At 38.6% G+C, this 17,410-nt stretch overlaps 1 protein-coding gene across 1 annotated transcript in view; it reads left to right on the top strand.

Moving 5' to 3' along the window:
* ATP9B (ATPase phospholipid transporting 9B) overlaps positions 1-15,708 on the top strand; it is a 171,760-nt gene extending 156,052 nt beyond the window's left edge. Inside the window, exons 20-30 of the mRNA XM_086615096.1 lie at positions 488-586; positions 3,519-3,608; positions 4,077-4,221; positions 4,558-4,622; positions 5,070-5,225; positions 5,381-5,445; positions 6,633-6,741; positions 9,740-9,797; positions 10,488-10,691; positions 13,157-13,189; positions 13,990-15,708. Coding sequence (XP_086471222.1) covers positions 488-586; positions 3,519-3,608; positions 4,077-4,221; positions 4,558-4,622; positions 5,070-5,225; positions 5,381-5,445; positions 6,633-6,741; positions 9,740-9,797; positions 10,488-10,691; positions 13,157-13,189; positions 13,990-14,126 — 1,161 coding nt within the window. The 3' untranslated portion in view covers positions 14,127-15,708. The remainder of the gene's footprint in view (positions 1-487; positions 587-3,518; positions 3,609-4,076; positions 4,222-4,557; positions 4,623-5,069; positions 5,226-5,380; positions 5,446-6,632; positions 6,742-9,739; positions 9,798-10,487; positions 10,692-13,156; positions 13,190-13,989) is intronic.
* Positions 15,709-17,410: the final 1,702 nt, after the last annotated feature.

Below are 17,410 nucleotides of genomic sequence, written 5' to 3'. Positions count from 1 at the left end.
ACTGTAGCTCTTCCTCCAGGATCTGCTGTCTCCTTGCTTGGCTGCTGCTTCCTGATAGATTCTCACTAGGTTCAGACCGTTGTGTCGCATTGTTTTGTTGACAAATGTTCTCTCTCTTGGAGTTGTCTGCGTCCTTGGTCCTTTGATGAAGGTAGTATCAGGGCCACAGGGAAGGGCTTTTATGCTTTCCCTGCTGTTCAGCTGTGCCAGTGGATTCCCCCAGAGTTTCACCTTGTCCTCATGTAAATTGAGGCATTGAGCCTTGTGAGAAGGGAAGGGGAGAGGAGCTGCCTTAAGTAAAGATAGTTCTTTTCTGCTTTGTGTGTTATTACAGTATGAATTTTAGTTAAAAATGCACATATCACTATGTTTTCTCTGGTAATCTAATCCCAAAAGGTACCAAAACAGGATTGGAGAGAGATGTCGTTTAGGATTTGGAGAACAGATATTACTATCCAATGGAGTAAACTTTCCCATTATTTTGTAGATATGGATGTTAACAGGAGATAAACTGGAGACAGCAACTTGCATCGCGAAAAGTTCTCACTTAGTGTCTAGGACTCAAGATATTCACATTTTCAGACCTGTGAGTATAGTTCCAACTTTTTTGTTGGTTCATCAAACGACAACTAATAAGAGTGTTACTTTATTTGATTAGTAGTCGGCTCCTTGTTGAAAATTGGGTTATTGTACTGTCATAATAATGGTCAAGAGAGTAGTACTTAGGCTGTTATTCAAGGATGCAGGATTTCAAAGCATTGCTTGTGTTTAAGGGTTCTCGTTTCTACATTTGTTAATAATGCTACATATTATTTGTACATAATGCTACGTATTATTTGTACATAATGCTACAGAAATGTTTGTAGCCATGTTCAGGTGACTCAGGTTCAGCGTGCGTTTCACTTCTACGATGCACGTAGTAAGGTACCTCTTAATAATGATGGAGAAGGATCTATGTGAGGTGCTGAGCCAGTAGGAGAGCGTCCAGGAGTTTGAGATATCTGAACGTGGTTCTTGCTTGTTCTAGGTTTTCCTTAATAGAACTCTTTAGACGCAAGCACAATTAATCCTGAATTAAACTGCTGTTGTGGTTTAACCTAGCTGGCAACTAAACGCTACACAGCTGCTTGCTCACCCTCCCTCACCCCTGGGGAATGGGGAAGGGAATTAAAGGGGAAAAGGGAAGGAGACTCGTGGGTTGAGATAAGAACAATTTAATAATAATAATGATAAAATAATAATATATGAATATATATATATAGAGAGAGAGTAATATATAGAAACAAGTGGTGCACAGTGTAACTGCTCACCACCTGGTGACCCACACCTGCCCCATCCCAGCAAACAATTCCGAAACAGGTGAGTCTTGACACTGCAATCTTGGATGAGTGAGAGGCCAGAAGAGAGAGAGAGAGATTGAACTCAAGAGAGCACCTCTGGAAGAGCCAGAGCTTCTTCCCGGTCAGCCCTCCTCTATATACTGGGCATGATATGGAATACTCCATTGGCCAACTGGGCCCTCAATCCTAAGTCTAAGTTCAAATCATAAGGGGAATTGTGGGCTCTTTGTCCTGGCCATGCTCCCCCTTATCCTGTTGTGCTCCTGCACACTGGCAAGAACATGAGAAGCTGAAAGGTCCTGGAGGTCTCAGTGTCAACCATAAACATCAGTGTGCTGTCAACGTTCTTCTCATAACGAATCCCATCATAAATCCAAAACACAGAGCTCTTCTAGCTGCTAAAAAGAAAAACTAACTGTCCCAGCCAAAACCAGGACAACTGTGATGCCAACGTCCTTTCTGTAGACATAGAATCATAGAATGGTTGGGGCTGGAAGGGACCTTCAAAGGTCGTCTAGTCCAACCCTCCTGCAAGGAACAGGGATATCTCCAACATAGCTCAAATCAGTATGAGAAAATTAGAATTTTTTGTATGTCGTGATATGTATTTGCATTTTACTAACAGGTGGTTTAAGATGACTATTGGAAAGGTAAACCAAGTATCTTTTTCTATACATTTTGGTTTTATTTGCATAGCATCAACTCTACTGAAGTCAAAGAAAAATAGATTTTTTTTTCCAGACCTTGATTGATGCTGTGTGATCAGACATAATATATCTGTGTTTGTTCTAAATGAACCACTTGCACCTACAGAAATAATTATATGAATATAATTTACATGTAAATGTAGTTTCTTCTGAAGCATCAGAATGGCAAATTAGGCCCTGCAGACTACTATTTGCAATTAAATTATTAATGCTTCTGATAAAACTTCAGATCAATTTTTGTTGACCTTTCCATGTTGTAACGCCACAAATTAAGTCTTCCCGAACAAAATCTATTTAGTTGAGTCAGATTTTTATTTCCATTACCTCGGCTGGTAATAAGAGATCGGCATAAAACCGTGTTAACTTAGAGTAGGCAAAGTTTTAAATTAGTTAGAAAGTGGATTTTTTACAGAATTATTTCTCTGGATGTATTTGTTGCAAAGAAATAACTAGTGGATTAGTGTAAGAAAATACCAAGCACTTCAACATTTCTATTTTAGCTGCACAGAGAAGGGTCTTCAGACTGCGTCTGGTTCTGGGTAGTAGTGGGCCAAAGAGAAAATTTCATGTTCAGTGCAGTTAAGACTCCTATATTTTAAAATATATATTTAATCAAAGCGCTGACAGAGCCAAAATCACAAGTTTTATCAGGGTTTGTGGTTTGTTCTGTGCTTGAAACTTTGTCTTGCGTGATAGCTTCAAAATACCTCGATCTTTTATTGGGAAAAACAAAGAAACAAACAAAAAAAACACACCCCAAAAAACCTGTCAATTATCTTAAAATTTGGTTATAATTTAAATTTTTCATGTTCTATGTCCTAGTTCGAAAACTTCCAAAATCTATTTGGTAACCTTTCACCATTTTTTGCGTTTCACAACTGGGTCTTTTTGAAACAATAATGATGTAAATAAAAAAATCTGTTATTTCTTGGTGTTATGCCACTTGATCGTGCTTGCACACTCGTGTGAGATCCAAAAGGATTAGTACTAGTGTGCATTTTTATGTGCCTTTTGAAATCTATGACTGCTTACCCAAATTGAAGGAACTATTAATACCAACATTTTGCATTATTCTAAGAACGTATTTTACTGGTTAATAAATAAAAGTTTGGGGATTTGCTTGGGTTTTTTGTTTATTTTTTTCTCTAGCCCTGCCAGGAAGGAAGGACTCAGGTCAGCTTGAACTTAAGATGTTTTAATGTCATTAATTTGGTAATTTTTTTAGCCCTAATCTGCTTTTGTGAGAAACCAGTTAAGATGACTAACTACATAGATTTCCCTTGTTTGAGGATTATTTTTTTCACTCTGAGATTTGAGGCTTGTAGTCACAATGCCATGGGTATTGGGCTTGCACTGGAATAAAGCACTTGTTGAAGCCTTTTGGGTGTGAGTTCTCAAAACCTGGTTTATTTAGGCAGGGTTTTTTTTAAGGATATAACCAAGTCTCTTAAGTGAGTGTTTTTTATTGCAGGTTACTACTCGAGGAGAGGCTCACTTAGAACTAAATGCCTTTAGGAGGAAGCATGACTGTGCCTTGGTGATATCTGGGGACTCACTTGAGGTAAGAGCTTGGCTTCTGTCAAATGGCATTTATCTGTATGCTTATGTTCAAAAAGTAAAGTATTGATGGCTTCATGCTCTTTAAATTTTTTTCCAGCATTTGTCCATACTTTAAAGTTGTCCTTAGAGATACTTTTGGTTTTCACCAAGTGCTAATTAGAGGATATATGTTCTAGAAGGGCAAGTTTTATTGGTTCTCTGATCTCCTGCATGGTAACAGGATGGAATTTGCATGCAAATTTGTCTCTTCTCTTAGCTCCAAAGCATGTTGGCTCTTTAAGTGAAAGAGAATGTCAGGTTAAAATAATACAGCCAGAGTCAGGAGAATGTGGCTTTTTTCTCCCAGCTGGATGTTGTGCAAGGAAAACTTCATAAAAGTATTTTTTATATTGTCTTTTTGTGTTAGGCTGCCTGTAGTAGTATTTAATCAGAAGTAAATGCCAGTGTCTTTTTTTTTTTTTTCCCTTAGGTTTGTCTGAAATACTACGAGCACGAGTTTGTCGAGCTGGCCTGCCAGTGCCCTGCCGTGGTGTGCTGCCGCTGTTCTCCCACCCAAAAAGCTCATATTGTCAAGCTGTTGCAGCACCACACTGGAAAACGCACGTGTGCTATAGGTAACTGTTGGCACGATCTTGGTTTTTGCAGGAGCTAAAATCCGTGATAAACTTAAGCAGTAGATGGCACCAGTGAGAAATAGTTGAAAGAAAACCAAAGAGAATTCTTTATCCACAGCCAGGTGTTTTGTAGCTGGAGCAGAAAATGCCATTCCGTGAGAAAGGTGTGGTTTATCTTCTTTATTCCACGGGAAAAAGTCTTGATTGCTGAAGTAATTAATCATAATCCATAGATTAACTGTAAGAATTTAAAGGTATGTAAGAGGTTTCTAAAATAGGGTAAGGCCAGGAGAGTAAAACCTCTGAAGAGCTGAATATTGCAGTGACATTTTCCAGGTGATGGAGGAAATGATGTCAGCATGATCCAAGCAGCAGACTGTGGAATTGGAATTGAAGGCAAGGTAATGTTAACAGTTTCATTGTGGAATACATGCCCTACAGTAACATGGGATTAGAACTTTTATTCTGAAACAGTAGCAAATTGATCATTTCTAATTAAAGGATCCTGTAAGATGATAAGAATGCGTAGTCTTTGAGCTAATATTTTCTTTGCTTCTACGTCCTCTGCTTGCTTTTTAAATACAAAAACAAGACAAGCAGAAAACACTACAGTTATTTCTGTGTAGCATTTACCTGAAAGAAGCAGGATAGACAATTAAACTTACTTGTGACAGCCACTGCATCTTAGAAAATGCACAAAAAATTGTCCCTTGTGTCTTGTTGCGAGGTTGATTTCAGAAGCAGGAGCAAACTTGACTTTTAAAATTAATCACCGCTTAGAATTTTGACATGTGAAACACATCTTTTACACTGGATTTCATAGTTGGACTGTTTTTGTTTTGTCCCAGGAGGGAAAACAAGCTTCCCTAGCAGCTGACTTCTCTATCACACAGTTCAAACACATAGGTAGGCTGCTGATGGTCCACGGTCGAAACAGTTACAAAAGATCAGCAGCACTTGGGCAATTTGTCATGCACCGAGGCCTTATTATTTCAACTATGCAGGTATTTAAAACTTTTTTTTTTTTTCTGAATAGTTAAAACCATTCTGTCTGTCTTTGAAATGTCACAGAATCACAACCAGGATTATTTTTTTTCCTATATGGTCATGTTTTCCGTATAGAATTATAGTCACATATGTAATTATCTGCTTTTTGTAGGCTGTATTTTCATCAGTCTTCTATTTTGCATCTGTTCCCTTGTACCAAGGATTCCTAATGGTAGGGTAAGTCCAAACCAACAGTTTTGATATCTGGTGATGAATATAGCAAACTACCTTGTTAAAAAACATCGTGTAGTTGGGGTCTGCCCTGGTTTTCATACATTTATTATTGGCATGCTGCAGAAAGCTGGAATGAGTCTACAAAGAAAAGTCAAACTACGTTGAATGTGCACTGTATGAGGGTGGAAGCCTCCTTATCAGTCCTCTGAAGAGAGGGATCTTCGTAGCCTTAGATGAAGACCCCATATGACTTTTTTCACGTGCAGCGTGAAAACAATAGGGGAAATCTCCCAGACCCCTTCCAGCTGTTACAGAGGTTGCTGTGCAGGCGTCAGTGAGAATCACAGAGTTTTCTCTTAGAAATGGAGCTGAAGCTGATGACTCTGGAATTTCCTGCAAGAGTGAGCTACCCACGCCTGCTCCATAGATTTCTGTTCAGGTGAACGTGTGCAGGATTAGGAGCACCCTGGTCTTCTTGCAGAAGCTGCTTTAGTAACATGGTTCCCCATGTCATACAGCTGAGGGATTTGCATATATTTGTGTTTGTCCCTGCTCTCTGCCCCTTCTGTCCCAAGAGCTTCTTTTTATACTCATGGTAAACAATAGTAATTTAAATTGATAGTAACTTAAATCAGTCAAATCAAGGTGTGGTTACACCAGGCTCTGCAGAGACAAGCAGTAGACCACTCCAAAATGTTTGTAAATAGTTGTGCTAAATGCTGGGATCAAATACACATCTGGCATGTGTATACTGAAATCCAAAGCCACTTCCAGAGCTATTAAGACTTCTCTTCATCCACCTACCCATACCATGACGGCAGGAATATAGTGCTGGTTTTTCCTTCAGGTTTCGTGCCGTTGTCTGTGGATGAATTGAAATGTCAGGTCTTCGAACTGGTTGTCTAAAGTGCAAGTGCACAGGGAGTATGGCGACAGGCGATAAGCTTGGGTGACCTGTATATAGAAGAAAGAAAAATATTTACTGTTTGTCAATGTATAAAAGCTCTCTGACTTCTCACGACTGGCAGCTCTCGGAAGCACGACGGCAGGTTGCATGTATAAAGCTGCCTGGGTACTGGTAGAAGAACCAGTTTAAATCCACTTACACAGAAAGAATAATTGAACTCAGTAGATCAGTTTAAAATCGTGTCGTACAAAAGTGACAGTTTCTGTGCTTTCCTTTCACCTAGGTATGCAACCATATATACTATGTTTCCAGTCTTCTCTCTGGTGTTGGATCAGGATGTGAAGCCAGAAATGGCCTTGCTGTATCCAGAACTTTATAAGGATCTCACAAAGGTATGAATGTCCTCAGTGCTCGGATAGGAACAAATGCTGGAATCTCCAGTGAGCAAAACTGGGAATTCTTACACTCGTTTTCTTGAGGTATTCCATGCAAGATGGGTGCACAATGAATGTAACGCAGACTTTTGTACTCCGAAAATAATCCGTGGTACCAAATCCACTCATTTTCATTAATACGTTTGTTAAGTCACCAGTGGTTGCACTGGAATAATTCAGACGTGAAGGTATGTTGATGTAAAAGTTGCTTTCAGTCTGGACTCAGAATTTCTGCTCTGTGGTCATTTATGATTAGTTTTCCAAAACTCCTTTTTTATTATTTTTATTAAAAATTTTATTATTTTTTATATTTATTTTTTATATATTTTATTTTTTCCCCTAACCCTCAGAAATTACTACTGACCTCTGCAAAAGCTGACTTTCTTTAAACAACACCTGCTGATAACTGATGGATCTTAACTGGATCATCTGTAGATACCTGCAAACAATGAAAGTATATAATTTCGTCACCTGCAAAAGCGAAACAAATCTCAAGATTCTGTTTCCACGAGTTTTCTGAAAAGTACTTCCACTCCATCTTCAACTGCCTGCTAGAAAAGTTATGATACAAGGCCCAAGCAGATAATCTTTTTAGGGATAGTAGATTCTTTGAAGGAGTTCAAAAGCAGACCGTCGTCAAAGAGGGTCCAAACTTTTCAGAGCCTTTGTCTTTTTAGTTGTACTAAATTAGGAATTAGCTATGTTAGTCTGGGAGAATTTTTTCTTATCTCTTGGAGATCTTGCTTCTCTCTTTCTCCTCTTCAGAATCTTTGAAGTTTCTTTGGGAGATTTCAGCCTGTGATTGATCTCAAAAAGCGTGGCCTTACACCTGCTAGAGGCAGTTGTGAGCTTGCCTCTGGAAACCTGTTGGTGGAACTTGGAAGCATCTTATTTCCAAAGATCAAAGTTAACCTGTACTCAGAAACTGCCCGGAATGGGTAGATGAATACAGGCTAAGTTTTTTGTTTAGGCTTAAACAACAGTTCCTGGAAATGCTGAATCACTGGCTTTCCCAAATTTGTTGCACCTCTATGAATATTAAATAAGTAGAACCCAAATAATTTTCTTCAGCAGAAAAAAAAAAAGAAGAATATGGAGAAACTGGGGAGTACAGTTCAGTGCATTGTGTGGGGCAGCTGATGATCAGTGAGTGATTATGGATGAGTAGTATCAAAAGTTACAAAACTTCACTATTATAAGGTAATCTTCTTGTGAGGGTTTTTTACAACAGTTTAGGATCATTGGATAGGAAATTGGATAGGAAATTAGGAAAATTGGATATTAGGAAAAAATGTTTTACCATGAGAGTTGTAGAACACTGGAACAGGTTGCCCAGAGAGGTGGTGGATGCTCCATCCCTGGAGACGTTCAAGGCCAGGTTGGACGAGGCCCTGAGCAACCTGATCTAGTTGGAGATATCCCTGTTCCTTGCAGGGGGGTTGGACTAGATGACCTTTGAAGGTCCCTTCCAGCCCTAACCATTCTATGATTCTATGATCATGCTGCCTTAAGCGTGACACCATGAAGCCTACATATTTCTGCACATCATTTTTCAGATTATCAACTCTCGGTGCAAATCTCTATCAACACGATTCAGCTGGTGTTACTCAAACACATGGTGACATGGACTAGAATTATATTCCTAGGAATTGGTTTCTCTTCTGGAATATGCTAGTGATGAATATGCTTCGTAGCTTTTCCAAAGAGTAAGATGTATTGGCACAAGTCACTGACAGTGCAAGAAGAGAAAATTAGCAAAGTTCAGAGAGACAGGTGTGGCCACATCCCGTGGAGGACACACGGATGCAGTGTTACTGGGGCTCCTACAGAGTTACAGCTGATGAAAACTGGGAAGTAAATCTAAGTCAGTGGGCTCCCTGCTTCCATCTGGAAGTGATTCACAGCCTATTGTGCAGCATTCCCCAGAGGCTCAGGAGTGACCCACCCCTCCTGGTCCCACAAAGGTGAACCCAAACTCAAGCTCATTCTTATTTCACAAATCTCACTGATTGGGAGCTATGGCCACAGGTGGAAGCAGTGTCCAGCACTCAAAGGGAAATGAGTGGGCACTCATAGGAATAAAAAAATAATAAAATCTAGTGTTTCTTTGTGCTTGTAGGAGAACTTTTTCCCATGTGTTCAGTGTGTCACCAACGTTCTAGGCTGTACACAGAACTGTGAAAATGTCCTCAGCACCTTGCCATGAGCTCTGTCTGTACAAGAAAACATTTTAGCCTATCCCAAAGTAACAGGAAGAGTTAATTCATCACTTTCTACAGCAGTGGGGCACGTTTCTTTTTAAAGTGCTGATTCTTCCCTGTTCCAGAGTGTTGGCTTCTTTTGTGCCAAAGTGGCTACCATTTGCCATTTTGCTCTTCTATCCTTTTAAAGGCGTATCCTTTCAGCTCCAAAATTTTAACACCTTTCCCCATTATCCTGACAGAATGCAAGAGTCATAGGCACATGTACAGCTTTTATCGTTTGATTTTTGATTTAAAATGTATTTGGTAATCGTTTGCTGAAAACTTATGGTAGCCATGTGTTCATTCTGAGTGCCAATGCAGTTTGTCCAACATTTAGAAGTCACAGTGCTAGTTTTCCTGAAGACTACATTTTGCAAAACAAACATAAAACCATTTTAAATACGAAATGAACTAATTTTACTGTAATTATCCCTCTGGAAACCAGCCAGAGCATTGCAAGGTAAAGTGTCTTTGCTGTTTAAGGCCTTAACTGTCCTACCTCCAAATTTAGATTTCCTGCAATTTCTGTACAAGTTTGCAATGAAGAATTATAAGAACACGTAGAAGCTTTTTAGCCTACATCACTTCAATGACTGCTTCTTTTACTTGTAAAATGTCTCTCTGGAGATTAACTATTAAAAATATATGAACTGAGCAGATTTTTTTTTTTTTTTAAAGTTATGTTTAACTGTCCTCTCCCTTGCTTCCCTTAGGGAAGATCTTTGTCATTTAAGACCTTCCTCGTCTGGGTTTTAATCAGTATTTACCAAGGTAAGAGAGTCTTAATTTTCCTGAACTGAGAATTTTTTGTCTGCTGTCAGCAATATTGTTTTTCAGCTGCAGGTTGAATTCCCAAAGCTTAATGTTTCATCAGCAGTTATATATGTCTGTTGCTTTCTGTTTATCTCGTAAATCGATATTCCTGTAGTGTGCCAGGTCTATCCAAAACCCAGCGTGGACTGGTATTTTTATTGATGCGTGTCGCCTAAAAAAGGACATGTTTTTAATTAAATGCTAATCCAGAAAAATTTTAATGAGTGCTTATCACATTGCATATATTTACACAGTAGTTTTCCTTTCATGGAAGGACAGAAGTACTGTTGAAGAAATCCGAATTATATAATCAGTTAAAAGTAATCACACTTTCAGCAATAACTCATTTATTTGTAGCACTAGACAAAATGAGGTTAATTAACAGTCCATCAGATGTATGGCACTAAAAGGTGTTTCATTTTCTAATAGCTTTATTTCTTTACAGCTTTCCTTTGGTTGTTTTATTTCACATGCACAAAGTTCAGTAAAACATCACTTCTTTTAGAGAGATCAATGTCGTTACCTTATAAAAAAAAAAATTACTAGGCAAGTTTTCCTAATAAGTGATTGGATGTTCAGAGTGCAGTTGTAAAAACTGGTACAACTGTCATTTCTCAGCGTGTTGTTAACTTTGTGTGGCTTTCCCAGGTGGAATTCTGATGTATGGAGCCCTGCTGCTTTTTGAATCTGAATTCGTACACGTCGTTGCCATTTCCTTCACTGCCCTCATCTTGACTGAGCTCTTGATGGTTGCACTGACCATACGGACGTGGCACTGGTTAATGGTGGTGGCTGAATTCCTCAGTCTTGGCTGCTATGTGGCCTCTCTTGCATTTCTAAATGAATACTTTGGTGAGTAATAGTAAAAGGATTTTCGCAAAGAGACGCGCTTTATATTCTTAATATTTATTTTATCTTTTTTTTTTAGTTAAGAATCGGTGATGTTATGCTTTGTGAAATCCAGCTTTCTCCGTAAGAAATGTGACTGAATTGAAATTAGGCTTAATTCACGTTGGGTTAAAATATCCTCTTATCCTTTTCTCCTAGGGTTTGATAATCTTTATTCCTGTTAGGATGCTGTATCTAGATGATAAACTTCACTCAAATCACGCGTGCTTTTCCCATCCTTGTTCTGATCTTGACAGTCCAAACTGCACACCTGAAATTGGCTTTGAGATTTGCACTACTGAAACGGATACGATTTTAAAAAATCAGGATCTTTCACTGAGTTGGTGAATTATTTTGTAGGCCAAGTGGACCTCATTAGATCTAACCACAAGCTTAAAAGAGCTGAAGTATTGCTACAGAGTGAGGCAGAAGGCTGTTAGGATAGGTACTTTATGTAAGAATCATTGCTTCATAATTTTATTAAGCTTGCTTTGCTTTAAATTGCAGTATGCCATACTGTATCGTCGGGTTCCGATTGTTCATAGTTCACAAGACGAAAGAACACATTTTAACTGCAAATCTCAGCTGTCGAGGATCTGAGCATCGAAATAAGAGATATTTCTTTTTATATCAAATTATCCTTCGGTAAAAACAACTGTCTCAGTGTGATTTTACACATGTGACTTTTGCAGAAGTATATAGAACAATTTCGACTATACCTCGCAAGGAGTAGAATCCAGCTCCTTCTGTCCCTGTTTTCCAGGAGCTGATGAGTAAGGAGTTGCCTTTCTTCAGTTGTCACTTCCCAAAGCAGAATTAAATGTTACACAGTAGTTTCTAGGAGTCTCATAGTTCTGCTTTCACTCTCTCATATCCCAGGTGTTCAACACTAGGATAGCATGTTTACATTATATAATTATTTTTTTTAATCAGTAAATGCTTCACTGCCTGTCCCAGGTGTTCTGTTACTTCCCAGATTTCTCAGGAGTCAAATTTTGATGAAGAAACGACCCTGCTGGGCTTGGTACTTGTACTGTACCTTATTTCAGGTTTGCCAGAGGCCCTTTTTCTTTTCTCTGACACTGATGCACAGGCTCTTTAATAGAGATTATTGGGTTGATTCCTGAATCTCCACGGCCAGATTACAAATGAAAGGAACAAGAAAGAACAGATACAGGTCCTGGCTCTTTAGTCCAAACTTTCAGCAACTTCATAAAGCTTCACCTTTGTAAGTCTGAGTGTTGGTGACAGACAGTCCTTCCATCCTTTGTAGGTGTTGCTCAGTGAGGAACACCTTTAGATGGTGCTCACAGAAGGGTAAAAGCTTCAGGGACTTTGTTTCTCACAAACCTTTCTGTAAAGGGGAGTGCTTTACTGTCCCTGGGTGTTTGCTGGACAAGTCTAAGCAGCTGAGTGAGTGAATGGTTGCATGGCTTCTTGCAGCCTGGGGACTTAACTTCTGTGGTTTTCATCGTTAAGGGCGCCGAAAAGGCTGCAATTTCATGAGCTTTCGTAAAGATGCTTTTTACTGTGTGTTATTAATCAGCTAATCTGAGAAAACGCATTTCAGTTAGTCTCACTTCTGCTTAATGCTTTACTCTTAGTTAATCTGTCACATTATAACTGGGGGAAGGGAGCTTTTTTGTTTTGTGTGCGTGTAATGTAGTCTAAACCTAAGTTATGGTTTACTGTTCAAGGTATAGAATAACTTCCATGCATCAGGGAAAACAATCCAGTTCCATAGTGCTTGACTTCAGTGGCAAATAAACCATTTCTTTCAATGATGTTGCTTACAAGCATCATCTCCTCCCTAAGAAATTGTATCGTAAGTATGACAAGGCACTCAAATGAAAAAGACAAAAATATTTGATACTGCTCTGCAGCTGACTCATGGCAGTAAAATCAGTTTTTAGGTAATTAATTGCACCCGCTGGCCTTATTAGGTGTGTCTCTGTGCTGTGTCATGTAGGCTTTTAGTGTGCCTAAGCAGGCTGAGGCTAAAACTGCGTAACGATTTCATACATTGAAATCTAATATGCAAAGTATTTTTAATGAGGAAAGTTGGAGCAGTAAAGCATTTCTTCACTGCGTTTGCTGAAGTGAACTTTATGCACATTAAACCAGTTCTGATCAAGTTGTTTAGACAGTAAATTACACCTTGAAGTCAAATGTAAGAAAACTGCCTACCAACTTACAGCCTTAAAAGATGACTGATTGTAAAATCTCAATATTTTCAAAATGGTTTGGTTTAATTGCTGTTGAAAATATCCTGATTGTCATGTGAAAGGTAGTAATATTCCAGTTAATGCTACTAACATCTTTTTCGTTTCCTTTTTGTGTGTCTAACCTGTTTGGGTTTTTTCTCATGCAACTTCCATATTTTCTGCAAATCTATCCTTTCATTTTCCTTCTCCCTCTTTGTGAAACAGGTATAGGCAGAGTGTCTTTTGGAGCTTTCTTAGGTAGGTGAAGTTAACTTTTATTGAGTTTGTTTAAGTCTTTAAGAATTCATTGAAGAGGAGTAAATGATGTAATATGCACATTTGTAAATAATGGGGGGGGGGGGGGGGGGGGAAGGAAAAAAAAATTCTTCAGGTTACCTGAGTTCTGGGGTCTTTCCATGATAATTAAGTTGCAAACATGGTCAAAAAATTTGATTAGCAAGTGTAGGGTGTCACCATTCTTGATAATGCTTGTCACAAAGAGTAGCTTTTCACTGCAGCTTGTGGCAGTATCACCACATTGTTCTCCCTTTAAATCTTTGGGCTCTAATTTAATCTCTAAGGTTTTTAAGTCATTCAGTCTAGTCGTTGTGGCTGTTTCAGAGAAAAATAATCTGAATATGGAATAAAGGAACCAAAATGATAGCACCATTTCTGGTTGAGAACTTCTGTTATAGTGGGTCAAAATCCTTACTGGGAGAAAAATAAGCTGCTTTAACTTTTTATTATGAGAAAGTGTTGCTTTTAAACTGAGATTCTGTTTCCCCTAAAATTATTTTGTACTGCAAAACAGTGTAAAGACCATAAAGGAACTTTGGAGTTCCTGTCTACAGAAAATAATTGGCAAAAACAAAATGTTGAGATTAACTGTCTCTTTCTGTTGTTTTGTTAGTTTTGTTGCCTTTTTTTTTTTCTTAGATTTTGCATGGTCTTGGACAATAGCACTAGCAATTAAGAGAGTTTGATTGACTTTACACTGTGGAAGTTCCAGTTTCCATGTTACCAGCTCCCATTCTTACTTTCCCTTTTTGTTTCTGCAGATGTTGCCTTTATCACAACTGTGACCTTCCTGTGGAAAGTGTCAGCAATCACTGTTGTAAGCTGTCTTCCACTTTACATTCTCAAGTACTTGAAGCGCAAATTTTCTCCTCCAAGTTACTCCAAGCTTACCTCGTAAAAGTAATTCTATTCCTATGGGTTTTCACTCACACCGGTCTGCAAACTGCACATTCACTGTGCTTTAGTGTCTGTGGATTTATGTTGGACTAAAGAAATCTAAAAAAAAAAAAAAAAAAAAAATTAAAAATCAAAAGTGGTAAGAGTGAATAGAGCACAAAAAGAGGAGAAAACATCTGACTGGTACAATAACACAGAAGTACACTAACAAGACTATCAGAGATAAACCAGATTTCCTTCATATTGATTTTTTTTTTTCTACTTTCAGTTGCTATGATTATAAAATAAAGCAATTACCTTGATTTGACAATGCTTCTGAATGGTTTCATTGCTACTGTAAAGGATTTATTCCTACTGTACCAATCTGCTGCAAGTTGAATTGAAAGTTTCATTATTTATTACATAACTTCCCTTCTTTAATTATTACATCACTGCCTAATTCAAGCCCTTTCCTTTAATGTTTATATATGGAAAAGTTCATTTGTCCATACTTACTATAACAAACCTAATAATTGTAAATGCCCGTGTCTGTAGTAGCAGCTAACTATTATTCCTCATCAGGCATTGAGTAATATGCACTACTTGAATTATGTACAGATGTCTGCATAGCACAGTATTCTTTTAGGAGCTGTTGTCCTATTCTGTACTCTCCATTTCTGGCACCAGTGAATATGACAGGTCTGTGGTGTTGACAGCAGTTCTTTAAATGCACATTACAGCCAAGTTGCACAAAAGCTGCTTAAAAAACTCAAATGATGAATTCTGTACATAATTCCACTGCACCTCTTGATCTGTACAGATAGCAAAGACATGGCTGCTCAGTAAATATGTTTTAAAATTCTTACTCATTTTGTATTTGTAAAACTGCAAATAGTGTCCAAGTACATTTCTATATATGAGAAGTCCAGTAAACCTTGTATTAGCTGAATATGTTTAAATTGCCTTGTAATCTGTTTACTTAGGTTACTCAGGTAAAAAAAAGACCAACACGAGAACATTATGGTAGGAAAATCTCTCATCTTCCAAGTTGTACATGTTATGTTTTTATAACTTATTTTGGGTGCAAACTTGTTTTTTAAAAAAAAAAATAATCAGAATGTTTTTGGTTGTTGTAAACTGTCAGAGTTGAGTACCTCGCTTGAGTTACGACACTTCACAGCAGTTGAAGATCCGTTTCAGGAACTCGTGTACCCTGTTATAATCCAAATCTTGCATCCCGCGCTGAAAAGCGGGATAAATTATTTTAGTTTTCCGTCGTGATATGACTTTGCTTTCTCAAGAAGTACGTTCAGCGAATTTGGCATGGTCCATCAGTCAGGGGAAAGGAACGGCATAATTATCCATGCTTTATTTATTAAATCTTTACGTGTGTGTTTTTAAAAAACCCTTAACATGGATGTCATTTTTATGTTTGACTGGATGCCTTTACAACATAATTCCTTGTTTAGTCCCTTAAAACTTTGCCTTTATGCCATTATTCTGTTGGATGAGAAAGATTTAAGTGCTAAGTATAACTGCTTCCTGGGAGAGCAGAGGAATCTGCTGCAGAGCTATTTGGACTCCGCTCCACTCCGTTAATTTTTTTTCTCAGAAGTTTTTCTTACTAGTTATTCATCTGCTTTTTTTTTTTCTCTTATTTTTATTTTCATTCCACATTATAAAAGCAATAAAGCCTAATTTCTACCAAATATTACTAATGGTATATGTATTAAGTGAACTACTGAAGTAGCGTTGCTTTTGATGACACAACACTGCAGACGAGTTTGCACTGTCCCTCTGTAGAACCTCCACGAGATGTCAGTGTTTTTGCATACCAGCAGAAACCTCTCCTCATTTCCGATGGTTTTGGCAGGATGCTCTTGGTTTGCATTTTTAGTCGAGTCCTGTGATATTTTTTTTGTTGCTGGTTTGCTTTAATTTTCTGGTTTTCCCTAACAAGTGGTAATTACTTTGACTCAAATAAGAAAAGTCACCAGTGTGCAGTTGTTCTGAAACATTGATGCTGTTTTCTTCAGACCTTTTTGTCTCACACGTTGTGAGCTCACAGCTGTGTGCTTAAGATTCAGTAGATAAGCAGAAGCTTAGAGTTGATCGTCCTTCGTCTGTACATCACCTCCTTGATGGACATTAGGCAGAAAATGAGAAGAAAATCTGAAGTTAAACTAGCAGTATGGAAGTGATCCCGTAACGCAGCTGTAGGAGATAAAATCGTATCCATGTGTACAGAATTTATAGTCCACGTGTGTTAATCCTCAGCATTAAGACCGTGAGGTTAGAGTGCTAACAAAAGTATAGATCCTACACAGAGGTGTAAGCCTGTCCAAAGTGGAGTCAGTTCCCTAGAGTGTTTCCAATGTGCAGCAGAGGTGTAGTTATCTTTTAGCTAGCACTTTATTCTGAAGACCATGGAAGTCTGATTCAGGTCCCTCACCTTGCTCTTGAGGTTTAGCCACTGCAGAACTCCATATACCAGGGAAGTCTGCTTCTGTGCAGCGTGTCACTCGGCCCCAGCCCTGCCAAGGGGCAGTGCCAGCGAATCTCAGCGCTTTACGGGCAACAGCATCCAGTCTAAGTGTGGTAGTGTGGCATCTTTCAACAGAAGGCTTTAACGTGTTGTTGGACCTCAGTAGTAAGCTCAGTACCATCGCTATCTCTGGCTCTTAAAACAGACTAGAATGGTAACGTGCCTGGTGTGCAGATGAATAAAGAACTTCTTCCCAGTAAGGGGAACAGAACACTGGAACAGGCTGCCCAGAGAGGTTGTGGAGTCTCCTTCTCTGGAGATGTTCCAAACCCACCTGGACGCGTTCTTGTGTGATCTGATCTAGGTGGTCCTGCTCCGGCAGGGGGATTGGACTAGATGATCCTTTGAGGTCCCTTCCAATCCCCAAAATTCTGTCATTCTGTGATTCTCATTCCGCTGCCATTTCACATCAGTATATGTCAGGAATAAGTCTGGAGCACCAGATCAGCTTACGCAAACACGGATTTAGACTTCGGATCTGCAAGTTACGCCCAGAAGGAGCTTAGTTTTATTTGGTATTAAATAAGTGTATGCTTTCGTGAACTGCCATGTCAGAGATGTATTTCTGAAATGGTAATCGTGTCTTTTTAAAAACATACTTGGAAAACGATTTCAGAATTGGGATAGGATGGAAGAACAAGACGTGAACAGGAAATACATCTTTGCCATCATAACATATGTAACCATACTGACCTCTTTGGACCACCTTTAATAAGCACATGAGCTAAACATCTGCTAGATTTCTGATGTAGTTTGGTAGA

This window comes from Tauraco erythrolophus, chromosome 7 (genome assembly GCF_009769465.1).
Source record: "Tauraco erythrolophus isolate bTauEry1 chromosome 7, bTauEry1.pri, whole genome shotgun sequence".
NCBI lineage: Eukaryota > Metazoa > Chordata > Aves > Musophagiformes > Musophagidae > Tauraco > Tauraco erythrolophus.
The sequence above is the reverse complement of the archived record's forward strand: the minus strand, read 5'-3'. Positions and strand labels throughout refer to the sequence as shown.